Here is a 24,107-nt window from a genome sequence, read left to right on the forward strand (position 1 = left end):
AATTAGAAGGAATAGAGTTTGGTGTTGGCCTGGTATTTTGTGAAGCCAACTCTGTGGGAAACGCTATTGTGCATTTTTTACTTACCTTCATTGTTATGGTGCTCACTGAAACATTTTATACCTTTTTTTTATTATTACAGATTCATTAATGTCACAACCAGCCCATCTACGAGTGATTCTTTCAGAACATGATGTCCAGAAACTGGCATTACCATCTGGAATCCCTGGAACAGTTGAGGAACTTCATTCAGTTGTTCAAGATACATTTAGGATTTCTGGGGATTTCTGTTTGCATTACAAGGATGCTGATTTTGGTAATGAGTTTTTCTCCTTGCTTTCAACAACTGACATTAAGGATAAGGACACTATCAAGGTGATCTATATCCAGGAACCTCCTACAGTAACTCTGACCTTAACAGATGTAGACAGATCCTTTACAAGCCTTGCTGATGATCCTCTTCAATTTTCTGATGATGCCTGCTCATCTGCATTGTCACATGACACATTGCCTGTCTCTTCAGAATTAGAGACAGAAATACCAGTCCAGCGATCAAATGGATGGCCCATAGAATTTCCAATCCCTCGTTTCTCTACCAGTACGGAGATTCTGCTGCAGTCCGGCAATCAAAACTTCATTTGTTCTGGGACTGTTTTTGGTACTAAAGATCTTATCACACTACTTCCAGACATCCTTGGAAGTTTAGCTGAGGCTATTTTTGAGTACACTGCTTATCCATCAAGTGCACAACTAAGTCAAGTAGCAGAGACCTTGACTAAAAAACATCCCTGCCTCAAAGAACCAGGTTCTTTTCATGGATGTTATGGATGGATTCAGCGCCTCAAATATAAAATGAACAACTTCAGATCCAAACTTCGAGGTACTGGCTGCCCCGAAATTGTGGTGAACTCACTCAAGAGGAAACCAGCACATGAGCAGGCTCCTGCTAAAAATGTTAAAAAGCCTAAAAAGGCTGAAGTAAATTACCTACCTCCACATCCTCAAGGGGAAACAAGTGGAAGTTTGGAGAAGGAAAGAGTGGACCTCTTGTGTGAAGTGACGAAAAGGGATAATTGCCAGGTGATTGCAGGGAAAATGGGTAAGACATTCTCTCTTCGCAGGCAAGAAATCGTATATGAGGCACCCGCTATCAGGAACTTCATGGAGCGTTGGCCTGCATTATTTGATGCGACACAGGTACCAAAAATTTTTCTCTTACATTTCATACATAATACACTCATATGACTCCCCATATGTTCTATATTTGATTTTCTGATTACAATCTTAATCCTAATGCACAAAGTAAAAAAAATAAACATTCTCATACACAAATATTTTTGAATGCAACAGTAAATAAGCAGAAACATGACTCCAACAGTACAGAATAAAATGTAAAAAAATTAAATGATGAATGTGATGGATTATCAGTTTAAAGCAAGTTTATCTTAAATGCTTTGAAAACAACAGGTTTCTTTTAAAGATAATTTTGGTGAAGTCTGACATTTGCTTGGAATAATGGTTGCAGTTTCCTATAACAGAGTATTTAACTGGTCCAGCTTTTCACAAGTGACTCATTTAAAGAGTATGGGGAAAAAAAAACAATCAGTAATAGTGGGCCATTTTGATGTTGTCCATTTTACTATTGTGGTTCATACAGATTTAGTTGTTCCTCTTTAACTAATGTATTAGAACATTCATTAATGCAATATAGCTAATTTTCTGCAAGGATTAATTCTTCTGTTTGTGTCATCTACAGATAAAGGAAGAGTTCAAGAGAATAACCACTGTAAGCCTGGAATCCACGTTTATGGCTAAACTTGACCATTGCACCCCAAAACTGATGGATGTCGTTTCATCAAGGGGAGGAGCTAAAGGAGTGAGAATCAGGCAGATCAAGGACATGCTTCTTGAGGTATGATAACTATTTAGACTTTGTGTTGCACTTTGTGTTATCTTTGAAATGCACTTTGTTGGCAGTCACCCATGTAGTTTATACTCATACTTTATCTTTTTTTTTTCTTGAATAGCACAATACAATTGAAATGCGCAGAGAAGTAGCCATCCGCTGCCTTATCACATACCTTGGAGAGAAGGAAGAAGACCTTTTCATGGAGTTTGGTGTAAGTAATTCAGCATCTTAAACACAAATAAATCCACACTGATCACAGTGTAAATTTGTATGAACAATTCAACTAATGATTGTAGCGTTTCACTTAATCATTTCAGCTAATCCAATATGTCAAAGCTAATAATTATGTATATGTTCAATTTGAGTTTATTGTTTTCCTTAGTTTTACATTCTAAATTGATGACCAAACCTGGCATACTGTTGTTTAGTTTTCTTAAAAACAAACTAGAATGTTGTCTTTAGGCCTACACAAGTGAACCTCACATTAAGCAAGTAAATCCCATGTTAGAAATCGATTTAGGTAGAGCAGGTCAAACTGGTCATAGAAAATGTTGTTCATGTTGTGTGGTTAAAAAAAATCAAAACAAAAAATGGGCTGTATTTTTATTGATTTGTCTTATGATACCATAATTTTGTCTCATGCTTATTGATAGATCCTATTTGGGTCAGTGTGTGTGTGTGTGTGTGTGTGTGTGTGTGTGTGTGTGTGTGTGTGTGTGTGTGTGTGTGTGCACTGATCTTCTGAATTATTAAGATTCAGCAAGGATAAAAGTCTAATCTATAATCAACTAACCTATTTTTTAAATGTGCTTTACAAGGACACAGAAGAATTTGAGGCCAACCTAGAAAGGCAGGTGATGAAAATTGCCATCATCGGTGACCGGTATACCCCTGGATCTGACCACAAGACTGCAACCATTGTGGTAGAAGGAACAAAAATCCTGGAGGGCCCGGATATCCCAAGTTGCTGTGCGTTACTCATGGGCATAATATATGCTCTCAATCTGAGCTATTGCAAGGAACTGAAATATACTTTCGAAGTCTTTCAGAAGCTGTTGCTTGATCTTGATGGACTGCGAGCCAGTGCAAAAGTAACAAGTCTCAAGAACAGTATGTTCTAAAGATGTCACTTGTTTTGAGCACTAAGAAATTTTATTCAGATTGTGTTGCTTTGTATTTGGAAGTCCACTGGGAAAAAATGATAGTGTTGATAAAAAATAGAAGACACTAATTGTTTTCTATCTAGTTATTTTTGATATTATATTCAAGAAATGTGTCTTGACAGTTGTTGTACTACCCTGTCCTTAACACTTATCCTGCATTTAATCCTCAAAGAGATGTGCTGATGAATGAACCAGCATTATGTTAAACATGTTGACTCTGTTTCAAAAATTGTTAACCATTTTGAGTCCTGTATGTGTAAAATTAATCTTTTTTTTTTTTTTTTTTTAATGACATCAGAAACAGCAGTATGCGACATTACGTGATGGCAGAGCTTCAGTTCATCCTTTGTCATTTTTTTTTTTTTTTTTTTTTTTTTTTTTTAAAATAAATAGGACAGGGGGAATGAATGAGAGAAAGAGGGGGAGAGAAAGAAAGAAAACCAAAGGGGAGAAGAGACGGTGAGAAGGGGGGGGGAAGAGAGAGAGAGAAAAAAAAAAAAGAACTCCTGGGTCACCTGTATGGAGAAAAAAAAACAAACAAACAAACAAAAAAAACAAACAGAGGAGACAGCAAACAACAAAGAGCAACATAATAATAGAGAAAACAAAGCACCATCACAATAAACTAGCTAGCCATAGATATCAATATTTACTAAATAATAAACGATATTGTGCAGCACGCAAGATAGACAGCGCACAGTGTGCTTTGAGGTAGCAGCCAAGAAAGCTTTAGTCCGCGTCTGTGAATACCCATGTGTGCATACCTGTGTGGATCAGCATGCTTGCATTCCAAAGGTTTCTCCATGTAATGATCTGCTAGGGAGTGTGGGGGGGCCACAGCCCCGTCCTCCAGGGTGTGAAGCAGGTATGGAGGAGATCAAAACTCCAGACATCCAGAGGCCCCCAGAACACAAGAGTAAAATTAATCTTAAATGTGTTTACTGCATAAAAGTTTGAACACTGAAAGTTAACATTTACTGAACACTTAGTACAAATGTTTTCTAAGTGGATTTCTGGTTTATTTTCACTGTTTAAATATAAGGTGTTGAATTGCCTAAAGTAAAATATAAATTGTACAAACTGTACAAACAATAAAAAAAAGTTAATTGCTTAAAAATGTTGAATTCATTCCATTCTTAAAAGCTAGTTCAATAATAAAAACAAGAAAAAGCTAAAATTATGATGATAATGAAGAAAATCACCTACTTAATATTTTAAATGATTAACTTAAAAATAATGTTTTCGTAACTACTATCATTAATTACATAACACTTAAAAAATAGTTTTGAATAATATGGAAAAAGAAGTTGGAGAAACATAAATTTTTTGAGTAAACAACTTAAAAACATGTTTTTAAGTTACCAATTATTAAGTATATGGTAATTAAAATTACCTTTACTTATAGAGGAAAAGTTCATTCCTCTAACTCAATGTAGTTTGTTGGTTCAACGTAATTTCTGCACAAGTTATCTTAACGCAAAAAGATTAATGGAAACTGTTGCGTTAATTTTTTTTGTTGAGCTTAAACAATAGTTTTTAGAGTGCAGGTAAACGATGCACACACACTAGATCCCTAACCCGACGTAATGTAAAAGAAAATGTGATTCATCAGACTAAGACACCTTCATCCATTGGTCCAGTTCTGATGCTCACGCATCCATTGTTGGTGCTTTCGGCGGTGGACGTGGTCAGCATGGCCACCCTGATTGCTCGACCTTCAGTCATCACGTGCATCAGTGATCTTGGCCACCCACGACCCTGTCGCTGGTTCTTTAAAGACCCGATTCCTAGAAGTGCCCTTCTTCTGATTGGCTGCCCCTCATCTGGCTTCGACAAACAGTGCTCATTCCCTTGCATGTTCCAGAACTGAATTACTGTATTATATGCCTTTGAACTTGTTAAAAAAGCAAAGTGACTGACTCCTTTTATATCTAGCCGTACTTTTCCCCCTCATATGTTCAGCACTATAGTTTTGTCTATAATTAAAGGCCACCCGGCAGAGTTAATGTTGAGTTGCTTGTACTCAGATGAGTACAGTGGATCCTTCATGTGTGATTGATGTGAGTAACTTTGATTGGACAATATGTGTTTGAAAAACTTGTCCCAGGACTATTGCAGCCCAGCACAGCGCACAGCAGTGGAAAAGGAACAAACCTTTGGGCGTCAACCCAGGTGACATATTTCCATCACTGCCAGCTGGAGCCGGAGCCAATAAATACCAGACCACTGTAAGGTCATTTGACCCAGAAAGAAAGGCTGATCACACCGTTTTCCACTGAAGATAAAAGCCAGATGTAAGTGGGTGTTACTAGGTGTCTTTTGCCCTTTGTAAAAATGTTCTAATCCAAACCATATCTGAAATATAATCTGACATCAAAAAGAGGAAACATCAAGTGCTTTATTAGGTGATATTCCTCAGTGTTGTTTTTGCACATTGTTGTTTGGCCTCAAGTGGCCAAAAACAATGCAGATTAAACATCAGATTATTAGAACAAGCTGGATAACACAGACAGTTTCAGCTGCAAAGCACCCGAAAGTTTTTCTATTGAAGGTCTTTTGCTTTACATTTGCATTTGCAGAGTACAGTAGGGAAGGGATGGATTTTGATTTGATGCATTTGTGAACAACAAGGCTATCATCTGCCCTAACAGCACCGCATGAATATTGTATTTGGCTGCGCTGTAGGTGTTATCAGAACTTATTCATGTAATTCCACCTACCACCGTTTCTGAGCACATAACCCACATAAAGTCTCGTTGGTCTTAAAATGCATATGGAAATAGGACACGTTGAATAATGGGCTGACAAAAGAATGAAGTTATTTGTAAACCGCACTTTTTGCATGATAACGAATGCATCTCGAACGATGCTATATCAAGATTGGTGTCTTCAATAATGCCGTCTTTTTAATGTTGAACATTTTTCTCTGCTTAGATTACTCTGCCTGCGCGCTCCTTATTGCATCCTAAATCTCCAGATCTTATCAATAAATTATCTTAACTGAATAAATGTCCCGACTTGGTACTCAGTGTGGCAATGAAAGATTTTTCTTACATCCTGCGGTCTGGTGCTGTGTGCGTGTTTTTGTGTGTTGTGGGCACATGCAGACAGATCGATACTAGGACCTGTCAGCGGGGTGATTTTGATCAGCTGCACTCTTTCCTCACCCCTAAAGCCCCGGCTCCCACACACACACATATCCTCACAAATGGTCAAATCCCATATCTCGCTGCACAGTGGAAAAAAATAGCGTGCTGTCAATAGACCCTTCCGCTACATGCTCTGACACACAACCTCACACACATACGCACTGAAGTAACAGCAGCCCCATCGATCATTCGTTGTTCCAGCAGAGATCTTCACTGTGACATGCACCACCCTTCCCTTTATAAAACACTAAAAACAATTCCACTGGATAGATGGATTAACTGACTGATTAACTGATGGGTGGAAGTGTTAGGAAACCAAATACAGTGGAATTCTGTGCATAATTTATGCCAGAATAACCACTTAGCTGTCATAACAGGAATTAAAAAGGATTTTTTTTTATCATTTAGAAAGAAAATATGTGTTTGTATGTAAGTTTGATTCAAAATTAAAAAGAAGGTGCAGAAGAGCTAACATGTGGTGTCTTCTCTGTGGCTTTTGGGAAGCAGACTGCTCTTTGGCTATGTGCGACCATCTGCTGTGCTGTCTGCTCTGTGATAAAAACCCTGACATCGGTGCTTTATGCACAGATTTGATGAGCTGTATCCAAATAAAGTCTCAATCTAGACAGGCACTGGAAGATTTAGAAGGTGCAAAATTTGCACAATCTTCTATTTTTTGCAGATGAGATTTCAGCACACGCAGTTTACAAAGCAGATATGGATGCACAAGAAACACAAAAAAGTTCAAAGAGAATTAGAAGTAACTCAAGTTTTTTATTTATGCTTTGACAGATTTGAGGATTCTGATGTATTCAATCAACAGCTCCTTTTGGTTTTGTGTTGTTCCCACTTTTATCCTTATAGGGTTTTAGTAATGGTCTTTGAAGATGCTTGTAATAATCTTTCGACTAGTTTAATTATGTTTCAGTCACAAAAATCTAGCAGCCAGTGGATGTCAGCACAGAGCCCTGTGATCAGCATGTTTTACTCGCTGTGTTTTACATGTTTCAGAAATGACTGAATTACAAATACCCACGAGCAGTACGTCCTGTGGATATTTAGTAATTGTGTTATATTCTATCTTTATTTTGAACATGTTAAAATAGTATTACAACAACAACAACAGAGAAACAAAGAAGGCAAATCAAAAGGAAAACGAAACAGTAATAATTATAATTAACTTACATGTTCAAAAAGGAAGAAGCATGAGCTTATTTAATCCCACACCATTTTACATTATTCAGTAACTAATAGCACTAATAACACCTTTTCTTCCTGTTTATGCCCGTATCCATCATAAATTATTTCTTACAATTTGTTACATGTATTTGCTTTTATAACACCAGTAACACATCAAAAGATATTCAAATTTACGGATACACACACACACACACACACACACACACACACACACACACACACACACACACACACACACACACACACACACACACACACTTGTATAAACATACATGTACACACACACACACACACACACACTTGTATAAACATACATGTACACACACACACACACACACACACACACACACACACACACACACACACACACACACACACACACACACACACACACATACAGTAGTGTGCAAAGGTTTTAGGCAGGTGTGGAAAAAATGCTGCAAACAAAGAATCCTTTCAGAAATATAAATGATTGTTTATTGGCCCCAAATATATTCTGCAGCAGGACAACGAGCCCAAACACAGCCAAAGTCATTAAGAACTATCTTCAGTGTAAAGAACAAGAAGTCCTGGAAGTGATGGTCCGGTCCCCACAGAGCTCTGACATCATCGAGCGTGTCTGGGATTAGATTACATGAAGAGTCAGAAGGATGTGAGGAAGCCTACATATGGCTTATATATAAGTATCACATGTGGAGTTCCCCAAGGTTCCATCTTGGGACCCCTTCTGTTTAACATTTACATGCTCCCACTGGCACAGATTATAAAGAACAACAAAATAAACTACCACAGCTATGCAGATGACACACAAATATATATCACAATGTCACCAGGAGACCGAGGCCCTGTACAGGCTCTTGGTAAATGCATTGAGGAAATTAATGACTAGTTGTGCCACAATTTTCTCCAGCTAAACAAAAACAAAACTGAGGTAATAGTCTTTGGCGCCAAAGAAAAACGATTACAGGTCACCAGAGAACTTCAATCTATACATCTAAAAACCACAAACCAGGCGAGAAATTTGGGTGTAGTGATGGATGCAGACCTAAACTTAGAAAAACACATTAAGACAATAACAAAGTCAGCTTACTATCACCTCAAGGATAAAAGATCTGACGTCTCAACGGGACCTGGAAAAACTAGTCCATGCATTCATCTTTAGTAGGCTTGATTACTGTAACAGCATCTTTACAGGTCTACCTAAAAAATCAGTCAGACAACTACAGCTCATTCAGAACTCTGCTGCTCGAGTCCTCACTAAGACCAAAAAAGTGGACCACATCAGTCCAGCTCTGAGGTCCTTACACTGGCTGCCTGTCCGTCAGAGGATAGACTTTAAAGTTCTGATGCTGGCCTATAAAGCTCTGAATGGTTTAGGACCAAAATACATCAGTGACCTCCTGACCCAGTATGAACCTTCCAGATCCCTCAGGTCATCTGGATCCGGTCTTTTATCAGTTCCCAGAGTCAGAACCAGACACGGAGAAGCTGCATTCAGCTTTTATGCTCCTTATATCTGGAACAAACTCCCAGAAAGCCTCAGATCAGCTGAAACACTCAGTTTATTTAAATCCAGGTTGAAGACTCACCTGTTCTCAGCTGCATTTGAATAAAGCACCAAATCCACACTTTTAAGCTTAAATTTCAAAACTAACATTTTAACTACTGATTTTATCTGCTGTTTTTTTAATCAATTTTAAATCATGCTTTTTATTTGTTTTTGTTCTTTAATGTCTCTGTAAAGCACTTTGAATCACCTTGTTGTTGAATTGTGCTATACAAATAAACTTGCCGTACATAGATGTCAGGAACAACCTACCAGCTGAGTTCCTTCAACCACTGTGGTCACACCAAATACTGATGTGATTTAGATTTCTCTTTTGTTCATTCGCTGCATTTTGTTGACTGATGAAAATAAATGATTAACATATTCTTTGTTTACAGCATTTTTTCTCACCTAGCTAAAACTTTTGCTCAGTACTGTATGTAATCTGTAATACTTGGATCCCTGCATGTGTAAGATGATATTTTATGTATAAAAGACAGAAAATGTTGCAGCATGCAAAGATTATAATCCAAGCATCTTGAAACCTGAGTACACATCTTTTCTCTTTTCTATAGAAACACTATAATCAAAATCATGCGTTCATGTTGTGTTTGTTGTGTTTGATTTATAAATGTACAGAAGAATCATAAAAGGCTTGGATTCCTGCAGTCGCTCAATACCAAAAAGGTGGAAAAGAGTCATTCTGCGCGTCACTGCAACTCCCCCTGACTTCTGCTCCGCGGCTGCTGGGCGAGCCCTCATCTGGGACTCTCCTCAGCTCTTACTGGGACAGTGGCGCGGCTGCCCCTCTGTTGGTCTTCCATGGTCTCTTGTGTTCTGGGGGCCTCTGGATGTCTAGAGTTTTGATCTCCTCCATACCCGCTTCACACCCTGGAGGACGGGGCTGTGGCCCCCCCACACTCCCTAGCAGATCATTACATGGAGAAACCTTTGGAATGCAAGCATGCTGATCCACACAGGTATGCACACATGGGTATTCACAGACGCGGACTAAAGCTTTCTTGGCTGCTGCCTCAAAGCACACTGTGCGCTGTCTATCTTGCGTGCTGCACAATATCGTTTATTATTTAGTAAATATTGATATCTATGGCTAGCTAGTTTATTGTGATGGTGCTTTGTTTTCTCTATTATTATGTTGCTCTTTGTTGTTTGCTGTCTCCTCTGTTTGTTTTTTTTTTTTTTTTTTTTTTTTTTCTCCATACAGGTGACCCAGGAGTTCTTTTTTTTTTTTTTCTCTCTCTCTTCCCCCCCCCTTCTCACCGTCTCTTCTCCCCTTTGGTTTTCTTTCTTTCTCTCCCCCTCTTTCTCTCATTCATTCCCCCTGTCCTATTTATTAAAAAAAAAAAAAAAATGACAAAGGATGAACTGAAGCTCTGCCATCACGTAATGTCGCATACTGCTGTTTCTGATGTCATTTAAAAAAAAAAAAAAAAAAAAAAAAAAAAAAGGAAAAGAGTCATTCTTTTTGCTGTTTGCCAAAAAAAAGTGACAGAACTGAAAATAAATCAACGAATAAACCAAAATGAGAGAAATTCTGAATTTCACACCTCTCAGTTTGCTGTGCTAATTAGACAAGAAAGAAATAAAATATGACCAAGCACCTGTGAAGAAGCATGTGTTTACATGAACCGAACTCGAACACACCTTGAGTTTGCATCTCTCTTTTTTCTGCTTCACACCGACGCACACACACACACACACCTCTGGGTAATAGCTCAATTAACACGCTGTCACGTCAGGAAACGCGAGCCAACTAAATCCACCTGTCTCCAAGGAGGATAACGAAGTGAGAGGAAGTAATTGATACTATATTCATGGAAAGCTACTTTAAAAACTAATTATGTGTGTATAACAAGCAGAGAATTATTCCGACAGCCCCTGAAACCTATTAGCTGTGGGGATGGGACCGTGTGTGTGTGACAGCGTGACAAAGACACACTCTCTATTTGCCACTGATGCCACAGAAAAATGCTAAAATACATCAAAGCCGACTTTAACTTCACTAAGAAGAAGGAATACTTACTTCACGTCTGTGTAATTTATCCCCAAAATGTGCTTGCACGCTGTGTGTGTTGATCAGTAGGGATGGGTATCGAAAACCGGTTCTTGTTGAGAACCGGTTCCCACTGTTTCAATTCCTTGGAATCGTTTGCCACTTTTAAAAACGATTCCCTTATCGATTCCAGTCGCCCCGAATGACGTCATCACGTTGAGTAGCGTCTTTTACCCAGTAGGAAACACGGCGCCTGAGCGGCACAAACGCTCAAAAGTTTGGTTACACTTTATGAGAAAGGATGACAACAGGGCAACGTGCAATACTTGCAAAGTAGAGATTTCATCAAAGGGAGGAAACACTACGAATATGCAAAAGCATTTGCTCAAAAAACACGCGATTGCTTTCAACGAATGTCGTGTTTTTGATCCGCTCCGGACTAGCGAAGCTCAACCCAGCAGCAGCGGTAGCGTTTCCACGTCCTCTCCCGTTAATACTGCAGGTAACTAATCAATTAGCATTGCATATTATGTTAGCGCGATTTACCTTATTACAAAACCTGCTATTACTGTGCGTTGCATTTAGATAACCATGATGAGACAGACAGAGTCTGGCTGGCTCAGATGCTGGCAGTTCTCGCTGCAGTCTACCGGTAGCGTCTCCTTTCAGGCCAGGATAGACGAATGTCACCGAGCAGTGTCTAAGTTTGTGGTCAAAGGCTTCCACCCATTTGCCACAGCAGATGCCCCCGATTTCACTTTGGTAAGTGAATGTGTTTAATTGTAGGCAGGACATTACTGGATATTCTTGTGTAATTGCTACAGAATAATTTATGTTAAACTTTGTTATTGCTACAGGAGAATATTTATTTTATTATTTTACATATACATTTTTTTTTCCTGGGGACCCTGTGACACCCCATTGAAGAGCCGTAGGCTGTGGATCTCTTAAGATCTCACTGTTGGGTTTGTAAGGCCATGTTACTCCTAAATTTCTATCTTGTTCAAAGAGAAGATATAAAACACAGTTCTAAGCTAATCGACTTTAGTGTTCTCCTTTTAAAAAAAAAAAAGAATCGATAAGAGAATCGATAAGGAATCGAATCGTTAAACAGAATCGAAAATGGAATCGGAATCGTTAAAATCTTATCAATACCCATCCCTATTGATCAGTCACGTCAAAACATATACAGACTTACAACTGTGGAAGAAAGAAAAAACCCAAGAAGCAACCAAACCTGTTTTTGTTGTCAACAGCAGATAAGCTGCGTTCAGAGAAAACTGTTTAATGCAAAGAAACACAGGATATGCTCAACATCCCAAAGCTTCCTGCAACATGTGGCTTGTCCTGTGAGGTGGGCTGGTTGTTTATTTTTATTTTTGTTTGTCCCTCCAGATCAGACAGGATAAAAATATGTTGGTGTGTCATAAACAGCTGGGAATCATACAGCAAACATAACTCATGATTGTGCTTTGCTGTTCCCGATGGTTACAGGGTTGTGCGCTCCAAATTCGTCACCTAGGATTAAGCGTCAATGCCAAGCTCTGCTCTAACGTTATGAAGCATCTGATGGAGAACATCTGATGAAAACAACCTGTCACTGTAACTCCGCTCCCTGTTCAGAGTGCGTTGCAAAGGCAGACGTTTTTGTCACGGTGAATTCAACTCAAGTTTGAAGGGCTGTCATTCTGACGCAGTGGAGGAGATCAATGAAGAGCAAAGGGCAGGAGTTTTGAGGTGCACGAGGTGAGGAATCACTTTTTATTTATTTATCTTTTTATGAACACAAACAACAAGCCCGGATTCAGGAGACAGACTTTTACTTTTATCTCTACTTTTAAGATTAGGCTTCAAACTTTCCTTTTTGCTAAAGCATATAATTAGGGCTGGATCAGGTGACCCTGAATCCTCCCTTAGTTATGCTGCAATAGGTGGAGGCTGCTGGGGGATTCCCATGATGCACTGGGTGTTTCTTCTTCACTCACTATGGGGGTGTCCAGATTCATGGGCTACATCCTCCTGAGGACCTGTCCTTCGTGGCCTACGTGGGCTGGGTCGTTAGAAGTCTATGAATTTGGACAGCCTCCGTCACTGTGATGTAATTGGCCTACAAATGTGACCTCAGTAGGATGCAGCCCATGATTTTGGACACTCCCGTAGACTCCTCCAAATGCAGCCGACAAATGCGTCCTCCTTTTCCCCGAATTTGAAGGATGGGTCAGGTTTATCCTTCGTGGCCCACCATATTCCAGAATTCATAGCGCGGCCCAGCCAAACTCCAGTTTCCAACAATGGCGGCCGCTACTAAGTTTTAAAATTACTCTTATTAATCTTTCTCGGTCACAAAATAAACTTTTAACATATTTTCAGGCGAGAAAGTAGCTGTGTAAACATCAAATATCTGCTGGGTTTATCAAGGTATCGCATATTTGCAAAAGTGCGCTGAAGTTTTCGGAGACGTCCGTTACCCACCAGCTCGATAGCTAGCCGGGAGCTCGAGGGTCACTAGAGCCGGCGAGAACGGCACAACTCCCCTGCACATCATTTTCAGATCACCGCAGTCTTTTGCTACTCAGGTTAAACGTGATATATAAGTCACTTAGACAACCTAAAAATGTTATTGTTGGGCTTTTTTCAGTGTTTTATTTGTTCGTGAGTAAATCGGTTTGGCTGAGATTAAAGTTATTAGATTAGATTTGATAAAATAAAATTTTGTTTGAGGGTTCCTCCCTGGTTTTCACCGTCCAATTTCACAGCCGCTCACTTCCGGCCTACCCGACCTTCTGAGGACCCGGCCCACGTGTTAATCGACCTCTCTAAACTAAATCATACTAGTTATTAATCTCTGTCTCTCGTCCACATCATGTCTTCCTTCTCTCACCCAATCCGGTCGCAGCAGATGGCCCCGCCCCTTCTTGAGCCTGGTCTGCCGGATGTTTCTTCCTGTTAAAAGGGAGTTTTTCCTTCCCCCTGTCGCCAAGTTCTTGCTCATAGGGGGTCGTCTGATTGTTGGGTTTTTCTGTGGGGTCTCTACCTTACAATATAAAACACCTTGGGGTGACTGTTGCTGTGATTAGATGCTGTAGAACTGAATTGAATGGAAGCCAGTCACCATATTGGCCGGTCAGCCTTTTCCTTCCCCATCTCAGCACACTCCTGTTTCCACACACACACACACACCTGTCATGTGCAAAGGAGAAAAACATGCATATCTGCAACAAGTAAATATCATTGCAGTTGCAGCGGTGGAATCAATTCTCTGTTGGTTTTGGTATTTTCATGGGATTTGTTGACAATGAGAAAAACTTAATATCACCAGCCCGGTGCTCTAAATCAATGCACTTCTCAGTGCAATCAGAATTTGAGGTGAGCCAATGAATAGGGCAATGGGATAGGAAGCAGTAACTCTGAATTGGATTCAGAGGAATTGCAGACCAAAAGACCAGTGGGTTCATGCCCTCTATCTCCTTTCTCACTCTTTTACAAAAAATATGACATTTTCAATGCATGAAGCAATTTAATCTCTCCCTCCTCTATGAAAACGCCTGTAAATGAGCGTCTGTGAAATTAAGGAGATCGCCCAGAGATTGGTCAGTCTGTCGATCTCTCTCCCTCGTTCTTTCTTTGGCTCTGTCCTGTCTCCATCTAATACAAAATATAAGATATTATCAATGCATGAAGCAATTTAATCTCTTTTCCTTTGCGCTCTCTCATATGAAAACGTCTCTAAATGAGTGTCTGTGAAATTAAGTGGGAGAATGGTCTGTTTTCTCTCAGGTCAGTCCCTCTCTCTCTTCCTCCTTCTCCTTCTCTCTCTGCTTCTGTGATCAATCCATTTGTCAGAGGTCAGACTTGTTCCCATCTGGGAGCAGCATTTTGCCTGCCAAACATTCCCTATTACCGTATGTAAATTCATTAATTGCAAACCCATAACCACATCATCCTTATTCTTTGACCTCTTATATCGAGCCCCCGCCCTTCCATTCCGATCCGCACACACACCCAAACACGTGCACCGTCAGACCCTCGGCCCTCATGCAAATAAGAAACAAATAAATAATTTAATATGCAAAAGTCTGGGTCAAATCCTCAGAGAGGAAAGAAAGCAAGAAAGAAAGAGAAATATTATGAAGGGTAAGAAAAAGATGGGGGCTTCACAGGGGCTTAAACAACAAGGCAATGAGAAAGAGAGATTATAGCAAACTGACTGACTGCCTGAATGAAATCAAGGTTTCTCAGAAAAGAGAATAAGATGCAGGGAAAAACATCCTTTTGTTATGTTAAACACACAATCTCAGTGGAAATGTCTTGGCCTGCTTTATTCATCTTAACACTGTCACTGCAAATAATAGCAGAGATTGACACAGACTCTTGCTTTGAATTAATCCCCAAGCAGTTCAAAGAATTTTACACAGAATGCAATGTGTTGATGCCCTTAAGCCGGAGAATAATATGTTTACCGGTGTGCACTTGTAGATATCCACCTACTGTAAGTGCGTAAACTCTTAAGCTGTCTTAGAAATGGCAGCAATTGCAAAGAAGCATTCATTGTATGCTTCCTGTGTGCAAACGGTACGCTCCTTTTCAAGTGTATACAATATGTGCATTCCTGAAGATCAATACAATAAAAGAGGCAAGTCACCGATTCTGTTCGAGGCTTCCTCGTGTCCCAGAAATTCAGTTTCTGTACAACTGCAAAAGCAAATATGTGTGTGCAGAAAAGAAACATTTGTTGATAATTATAAAGTATTTCACAAGCTACGAATACGATGATATGATACGTCACTGCAATGCTCTTTCTCTCCCAGCACGTGGTTAATGATTTAATCAGCCCATTTTCATTCCCAGGGCATCAAACACCGCAGCTTGTGTCTCACACTATGTTAACAAGGTGACCTTTGGCGTCTGTGCCGTGGCGTCTCTGGTTTACAGCAATGCAGAGACAGTTCTCAGTCCCAGCTCGTCCCGTATGGTTTCTCGTCACTTTTAATCTGTATGTTTTGAATAAAAGTGAGAGAAAACTGAATTTGTGTGCAAATGAAAACACGGTGCAGCACTGTGGAGGGTGGAAAAGGTGCCTGTTTGCAAACAAACTCGTGACTTTATCACCAGCCTCTCAACCACCAAATCTGCATCTGTAAACTGGTCCATCGTCTCTCTCTCTCTGTATCATGGTATCATGGTGTGTCAGTTCACCAAACAATGGCATTGATATCAGGAACCGATCTGCAGATCTGCACTGCTGCATGAAGTTATTTTATTTATTATTTATTGGCTCAGTCCCTTTTGTAAGCACAGAGAAACACAATGCAGTTTGCTGGTGCACTTGGGTTTTACTGGTAATGATGAGCTAGTGAGCAAGAACCAGCAACACCTACAAAGTATATTCCTGTCTCGGACTCTAAACTGGACTCTTTCTAACAGCTTCACACGTGTTTGAGTTTGCTCTTAACCAGAAGTAAAAACTACTAAAACTTCACAACAGCCAACAGATTTTGGTTGTTGTCAACACCTCTGTGTTTTTTTTTTTTATGTGGATCATCTTAATTGACGAGCATATTTACAGAAAGAGAGGAAACAGTCAGACAAAAGGATGTCTTTCATGCCCCTAAAAGAACAGAGACGTCTGTGGCAGCATGCATGTGCAAAGTGACAGACAGCAGGTTATTTAACATCTTGGTTAATTAGAGTCAGATCAGTCACTGATCTGACTCTAATTAACCAACATCTCTGTGCTTTTAAAGTAAATTCAGATTACTCGTTTCAACTCTCCTCAAAGAAGAACACCGCTTTCTTTTATAACAGTGTCTATAACGTACACTCAGTGGGCCAGAGAAGATTTTGTGTCTGTAAATTTGCTTGTTCTTCTGTCTGTGTGGAAGCAAAGGACGAGGACAACAAACAGGAATCAAACTGAAAGCTGTTTTTTCTTTCTTGATTTTGGAATTGATGAAGCAGACGTCCTCTGATGGACTGATGGCCTGCTCACGGGGTACCCCACATCCCACTCAGTGATGGCTGGGATAAGCACCACCATCCACGTGGGCCTCAGAGGATAAATGGTTAAGAAAAAGGATGGAGGGATGGATGGATACGATATTAAACGTGGTTTCTTTTTTGTGCAGTGACGAGATTTTTATTACAGTCATTTTCGATTTTCACATTCTGGAGATGTTGTTCAGCTTTAATGACAGTCTATTAAATGTTCTCTTTACTTTTTATTTATCTCAAACAAATGTTTTGAAAACAAAAAAGCAAACAGGGACAAAGAAAGATACGAGGCTAGTTTGTGTGCGTACAGAGAGGTGCCACAAAGAGGAAAGAGGCAGACGGAGATAGCATTTGAAGTGGGAAGGGAAAAAAGTACATAGAAAAAATAATAAGGGAGACATCACAGCAGTCATAAACTGAATTTTTAACAGGTCATGGTTTGAACAGGTCACAGGGCCAAAGGAGGGAGCGAGAAGAGAAATTTTGAGAAAGAAGTTGACACGTGTGTGAAAAGGTGTGGATTTAAGTCTCCAGCGCAGAGAATGAAAAAGTCTTTTTCATTTGGCATTCATGTGTAATTGTTGCCTGAACAACACACACAAAAACACACAGACCAGCGCACACACACACTGACCTTTAAAAGCTTTCCATGTTTTTGATAACTTGTTCTTTTCCTCTCCTTTCCTTTCATTATAGCTGAGTTTTTTTCTTCAAACAGCACCTGAAAGTACAGTAATGAAAAAAAAAAAGCATGCAAGAAAGACTGAAGTGGTCTCCACACTGATTGAGCACCGAGTAGAAGTACAGAAAGTTATGATATTTACTGAGGAAAATGTTCTCTTTATCTTTGGTAATTCTGCGCCCGTACCTGTTCTGCTCCAGCCTTGTGGCCTATGCTATACTTCACTGACAGGCGCTGCATTTTAAAGATGCCAGCATGAATGTTAATGCTGCTTTGGATCAATAGCATTTCTGGGAATCTGACCCTTTAACCTTCAAGAAGGACTAGAGCTACTGTGTTTTTTGTAAAGCAAATCAAATTGGCATTTTCCCTTCAACTTTTACCGCACACTGGTTCATAACCCGTAGATCTGCACATGTTTAGTTCAAGTTTGATGTGTTTCAAAGCTGAACGGTTGTGCTCTCCCTTAGTCTCAGTCACATTTACGTTGTTATAGTGGTAGATTCAGCAGTATATACGGTGTGTATGTCCCATCAGAGCTCTCTTTTGGATCTGTATGCTTTCATAGAGAGGGAACAGCTCTGGCTTTGAGCACAACAGCACCACCTACCTGTGGTGCATGGGTTTGCAAGCTGCAGCTGATCAGAAGTAAAGGAAGGCTGATCTCAAAGAGAGGGGGACTAAGAGAGCTCCTTTGAAGTGAAGAGTTGCACCGAGGTCAAGTTAGAGATTATTCTGAAGTGCTAAAATTCTTCAGAAAAGGTCAAGGACAGAATTATCGACCTGTAAATGACCACACTAGCTCTACAAAAGGTTTCAAAAAAGATGTCTAATTGTCTTTTTGATAGTCAAGACAAATTAGATTAATTTTTATCCAGGGGTACAAAAAAAATATAGCATGCGAGTAGGGAGCATGTGGAAGAGAACCTGGAGAGGTGGAGGTATGCTCTGGAGAGAAGAGCATGAAAGTCGGGTGAAGAAAGACAGAATGCATGTGAGTGAATGAGAGGGAGACAGATGGTGAACGTGCAAGGAGTTGAGGTAGTGGAGGTAGCTGAGCTTAAATACCATCCAAACCAACAGAAAGAGCAGTGAAGAAGAGAGTGCAGGCAGGGTGGAGTGGGTGGAGATGAGTGTCAGGGGTGATTTGTGGCTGAAAGATATCAGCAAGAGTTAAAAGGAAGGTTCATAAGATGATAATGAGACCTGCTGTGACGTGTGGTTTGGAGACGGTGGCGCTGACAAGAAGGTTGAGCAGTTTAGAAGCGAGGCTGAGATGGTTTGGACGTGTGCAGAGGGGAGCGGATATACGGGACAAAGGATGACAAAGATGGAGCTGCAGGAGGAAAGGAGCAAGATCTCAGATGAGTTCATGGATGAAGGAGGACATGCAGAGGCTTGGCGTGACAGAGGAGGATGCTGGGATAGGAGGAGGTAATCAGCTGTGGTGCCCTCTAAAGGCAGCAGCTGCTGCTGGTAGCTTCATGCTTTCCCCTGCAGACTTGACAGCTGTCGGTATCTTGTCATCTGACTCAGTAAGAACCCAGAAAATCAAAGTTTCCTAAATTTCTAAACTAACTTTTAATGAATTACTTTACGCTTGTGTTCAGAAAAACTCAAATCCTATGTAAGTATGCTTTGTTTTGAAGGTTTAATGCCCAGTGTGACTCTTAGCTTAGTGTGTTTTACATGTATACATAAGCATGATCACATGACGGATGCATGTTTGTTACTACAGAGAAAAAAAGGAGCTTTTTGCTTTGAAATCTCCGTCACTCCCGCCCCGCCGCTCCCTCACTTTATAGCTTTTTACCTTTTATCTTCATGCTAAACTCTGTTTGCCCGGTTAATCTGAGTTCATTACTTTTTAAATATCATCCTTTCTGAGGTGGATTTCCTCTCTCTGTGTCATGCTTATATATAACAATCGGTTCATCCCTGCTAAAATAAATCTTTACTCTCGGTGCAAAGTGGGACATTAGGAAATAAATAAATAAGAGAAGCTGAGATAAGATAGAAACAGCATGTTCGTTAGCTTCCTTGAAAAGAAAACTGATAGCTCGCCTTAAACCTGATGGAGACCCGAGCTTTGAAGAAGAAAAAACGACTGTTATTCTTCTATCAGATCTTTGTCTTTGAAGAGGTTTGTTCCCATTTGTCTTTGGCGAGACCAGGCCTCACTGTGACCTTTAAACGGTTTTCATCTTCTTTTCCACCTCCTACTTCTTTTTTTCACCCGATCAGCATCTGTCGCACTCATCCATCCCTCTCTTCCTTCTCGTCGTATCCTGTCACTTTGAGCATGTCCTCTTTTAATAATAGCACCTCGTCCTTTGTTGCTTTCTTATCCCTCAAGTTTGAAATGTCTGCAATAAATTCTCCCAGTGAAAGCTACACCCTTCACTGCTGTGCACACACTCAGCAAAGCACTGTATGATGATTCAGTGCTGTTTTCACCCCATGAAGCCATGACAGTATTCCCCTTATGGTTTGCTTGCAAAATAAAGAACAAAAAAATATATTTGCATCTTCAGCAGTACAATGGATTGTAACTGAGGTGGTACCACCTAAGGTTCGGGGTACTTATCAACTTCTATTTTTCATTCACAGGGTTGGAAATTGAGAACAAGGCAGGTGCTATGTGATGTTAACACTGTGGAGCTTTTCCACATTAATACTTTACATGAAGCATATTAGAAACAATAAAACATTAAAATATAAGATATAAATATTGCATGGGATAAGTCTCCTATTAAAGATGCTTAAAAATCTGAAGAAATGGTGCAAATATGCAGCTTTTACTGCTTTGCAGTCTATATGTACTTTTTTGGCCTTTGGAAAAACACACAGTTCCTTTAGGATCCAGTATTTAGCCTTGGGGGGTGCGTTTATGTCGATTGTCCCTGTCGGGGCAGAAATACGTGCGCAGAGAGGCTATAATGTACATGTGGATGCTTTACTGCGTACAAAAATTGAGAAGTGCAATGTTGTAAGTATGTCAAGCAGTATTGGAAGTGCCTATTTTGTTCTCCTGTGATTCGTATTTAAAAAGGATCGGCTGCAACTGTTGCTGTGTGACCATTAGAGAACAAAGGGACTCCTACCATGCTCAGTTTATGGTTTGTTACCATGGCGATGCAATGACATCTACCGTACATGTGGCTGAGGTGCTAACAGGGAACAGACCTGCACAAAGTCAGTGTCTGTGTGTGTGCGTGCAGTAAAACACAGTAGGCAGCAATGTTAGCATAATGGAAAGGATGACATTTATCCCACAAATTGCCTTGAAGTCAGCAAAATAAAATCCAGTCTTGGCAAGATGGCTGTCTGGTGAAAAAAAAGGATCCCGGGGAAGGAGAGGAAGCACGCCCAGTGCTGCAAAGAGAAGAGCAAGTCATTAGAAAAACAACTGAAACCAACATAACATTTAAAACATGCTAGTGTAAGGCTAGCTCCTCTTTTAGCACTCTGTTTCACTGGGTTTATGATTCATGGCATATTACCAGACTCAGTGCTGTGTATTTTACTGGTACCAGTTATGAAAGACAAAGCTGCAAAAGTGAGCTGCTTGGATAATTACAGGCCGATTGCACTAGCCAGTATTTTATCTAAGGTGTTAGAAAGAATCCTGTTTGATAGAGTTAGTGTGTTCATCTCTTCTCTGGATAATCAGTTTGGCTTTAAACCAAAGCACGGCACTGACATGTGCATATGTGCACTCAAGGAAATAGTCAGGTGTATAGGGCTAAAAATTCATCTGTCCTCATGTGTTTCATTGATGCCTCTAAGGCTTTTGATCGAGTGAACCACAGAAAACTTTTTGATAAATTGAAGACACGGGGAGTTCCTCAATACATCGTGAGGATTCTCTCTTACTGGTACGCTCATCAGAACATGCAGGTTAAATGGGGAAGCAGTATTTCTGCCCCCTTTGGTGTCAGCAATGGTGTCAGACAGGGTGGGATTTTGTCTCCAATTTTATTTAATTTATATGTCGATGATTTGTCCATACAGCTGAGAGCCTGTAACACTGGGTGTATATTAGGTGAAGCACTGATAAATCATCTTATGTATGCAGATGACCTGGTTGTTTTTAGTCCAAGCAGTGCTGGGTTACAGGATCTTCTTAATGTCTGTACTGAATATGGTGTGCAATATGACATTGAGTACAATGCTGCTAAAAGTGCTGTTTTGATATGTAGAACCAAGCAGGATAAACAGCTAAATTTCCCTTTGTTTAAACTGGCACAAAAAACTCTTGAAGTTCATAAAAAGGTGAAATACCTCGGTCACTTTATTACTGAGCAAATGAATGATGATGATGACATATACAGACAACGATGTAAGCTCTATGTGCAGGCAAATACTATTGCACGCAAATTCAGCTTTTGTTCACTTCCAGTTAAAGTGGCTTTGTTTAAAGCGTATTGCACACCGCTATATACTGCCCCCTTGTGGTCATCCTACAAACAATGTAGCATGCAGAAGCTGCATGTTGCATATAATGATGCGATGAGAATCCTTTGCAGGATACCTAGAAGTGGTAGTGCCAGTCAGATGTTTGTAGCTGTGGGTGTCTGGACTTTTAAAGCACTTTTAAGAAAGTTAATGTTCAGTTTTAGAGAACGACTGGATGGTTCGAGTAACAGTATAATTTTAGCACTTACAGATCCGACAGTGAGTGGTTCCCGTTACTCATCCAGTCTCAGAAAGCACTGGTTAAAGTGTTTGTGTATTTATTGATTTATTTTAAGTAATTGTGTTTTATGTATATTATGGTTTTATATTTTTACAAATGCTTTATATACTTATTTATATACATATATATATTTAATGGTATACCTTGTGTTGTGTGTGTGTGTGTGTGGGGGGGGGGGGGGAGTTGTGTGTGTGTGTGTTTCTTGTCTTGTTTTTATGGACATGTAGTCTGCCAATAAAGATTGAATTGAATTGAATTGAATTGAATAATGTAATATAATTTGATCCTGGGCAATCACAGACTATAACACAATAAAAAAAGAAGAAATATTTTTGTTTTGGTCTTGTTGGCTTTGTTTTGTATCCACCCTCCTTTAAAGGGAGAGCTGCTAACATATGCTGTGTGTTATAGATGCAGACAGCAGAGGCCCAGCTCAGTGACACCCACCCCTGGCTGCATTTGTCCAGGTATGACCCAAAATTTACACCTTGTTTGAACCACCAGTGCATTTCTTTTTTTTTTTTTTTTTTTTTTGTGTGTCCTGTTTGGATCTTTAGCATCAGAATTGTTGTCTTAAGGCCAAGTAAGATGCCAAGCGGATTTATTTTACCAAGTGGATCATCATGGCCTTGCCATATTGGTCCATTTGATTGACCTTTATTATAATTATGAATTTATTTTATTTTCAGTTGCTACAAACGGGACAGACATGACTGGGGGATAGGACAGGGAGAAAGAATGAAAGAAAGAGAGGGAGAGAAAGAAAACCAAAGGGGAGAAGAGACGGTGAGAAAGGGGGGAAGAAAGAAAGAAAAACAAACAAAAAAAACAAAACACCTGGGTCACCTGTATGGAGAAAAAAAACAGAAGAGAAAGCAAACAACAAAGAGCAACATAATAAAAAAAACGGCACCATCACAATAAACTAGCTAGCAGTAGATATCAGTAGATTCTAAATAATAAACGATATTGTGCAGCACGCAAGATAGACAGCGCACAATGTGCTTTGAGGCAGCAGCCAAGAAAGCTGTAGTCCGCGTCTGTGAACACCCATGTGTACACCTGTGAGCATACCTGTGTGGATCAGCATGCTTGCATTCCAAAGGTTTCTCCATGTAACGATCTGCTAGGGAGTGTGGGGGGGCCACAGCCCCGTCCTCCAGGGTATGAAGCAGGTATGGAGGAGATCAAAACTCCAGACATCCAGAGGCCCCCAGAACACAAGAGACCAAGGAAGACCAACAGAGGGGCAGCCGCGCCACTGTTCCAGTAAGAGCTGAGGAGAGTCCCAGATGAGGGCTCGCCCAGCAGCCGCGGAGCAGAAGTCAGGGGGAGTTGCAGTGACGCGCAGAATGACTCTTTTCCACCGAGCCCCAGGCCGAGAGGCCGGGGGCACCCCACCTCCGAAGTGGCCCGAGCGAGCCCCAGGCTCCAGGCCCCGATAAGCGGCCGCCAAGGAGTGAGCCGGTGTGTACCTGGACGCCCACCCCCAGACACAAAGAACCACCAACGCACCGACACCTGAGGGAGTCCGCCACTGGCAGGGGAAGTGGTGGTGGGTGGAGATAGGCCTCCAAACCTTGGAGGGCCTGAGATGTCCCCAGAGAGGTGGCGTCTGATACCCAACCTGACATATAGACACAGACATACAGGCACACACAGACACAAACATCCATTCCCACCCTCATGCTCTCATATGCACTTACTCCACACGCAACCAACATGGAGACAGACATAAAGAGACGCTGTACACACG

General features: G+C 40.5%; 2 protein-coding genes across 5 annotated transcripts in view; both read left to right on the forward strand.

The window, feature by feature from the left end:
* Nucleotides 1-1,087: 1,087 nt before the first annotated feature.
* LOC146651640 (uncharacterized) lies at nt 1,088-3,028 on the forward strand. The gene is made up of 4 exons (XM_085383518.1): nt 1,088-1,195; nt 1,755-1,910; nt 2,026-2,118; nt 2,726-3,028. The coding sequence occupies exons 1-4, from the start codon at nt 1,094-1,096 to the stop codon at nt 3,026-3,028; spliced, it is 654 nt and encodes a 217-aa protein (XP_085239644.1). The 5' UTR covers nt 1,088-1,093.
* Nucleotides 3,029-11,159: 8,131 nt separating this feature from the next.
* The window catches only part of LOC146651641 (melanoregulin), a 60,035-nt gene continuing 47,087 nt past the window's right edge, over nt 11,160-24,107 (forward strand). For 3 of the 4 annotated variants that reach the window (XM_085384941.1, XM_085384942.1, XM_085384939.1), the window contains exons 1-4: nt 11,160-11,481; nt 11,565-11,741; nt 12,474-12,725; nt 22,763-22,818. Coding sequence is in view for 1 of the 4 variants with exons in the window: in XM_085384942.1 (XP_085241068.1) it covers nt 22,763-22,818 (56 nt within the window). In the remaining 3 variants the exon portion in view is untranslated. Of the gene's footprint in view, nt 11,482-11,564; nt 11,742-12,235; nt 12,334-12,473; nt 12,726-22,762; nt 22,819-24,107 lie in introns of all 4 variants that reach the window. The other variant, XM_085384940.1, reaches the window with a different exon arrangement.

This window comes from Rhamphochromis longiceps, linkage group LG16, assembly GCF_057381845.1.
Source record: "Rhamphochromis longiceps isolate RC_006_pf linkage group LG16, R_longiceps_female_GT1.1, whole genome shotgun sequence".
Classification (NCBI taxonomy): Eukaryota; Metazoa; Chordata; class Actinopteri; order Cichliformes; family Cichlidae; genus Rhamphochromis; species Rhamphochromis longiceps.

What these genes read in the sequence shown, in the direction of transcription:
- LOC146651640 (XM_085383518.1), top strand. Translation starts at nt 1,094, where the DNA reads ATGGGTAAGACATTCTCTCTTCGCAGGCAAGAAATCGTATATGAGGCA. An exon ending in CATTATTTGATGCGACACAG is followed by an intron (nt 1,196 to 1,754) that starts GTACCAAAAATT and finishes TGTCATCTACAG; the next exon opens with ATAAAGGAAGAGTTCAAGAG. An exon ending in TCAAGGACATGCTTCTTGAG is followed by an intron (nt 1,911 to 2,025) that starts GTATGATAACTA and finishes TTTCTTGAATAG; the next exon opens with CACAATACAATTGAAATGCG.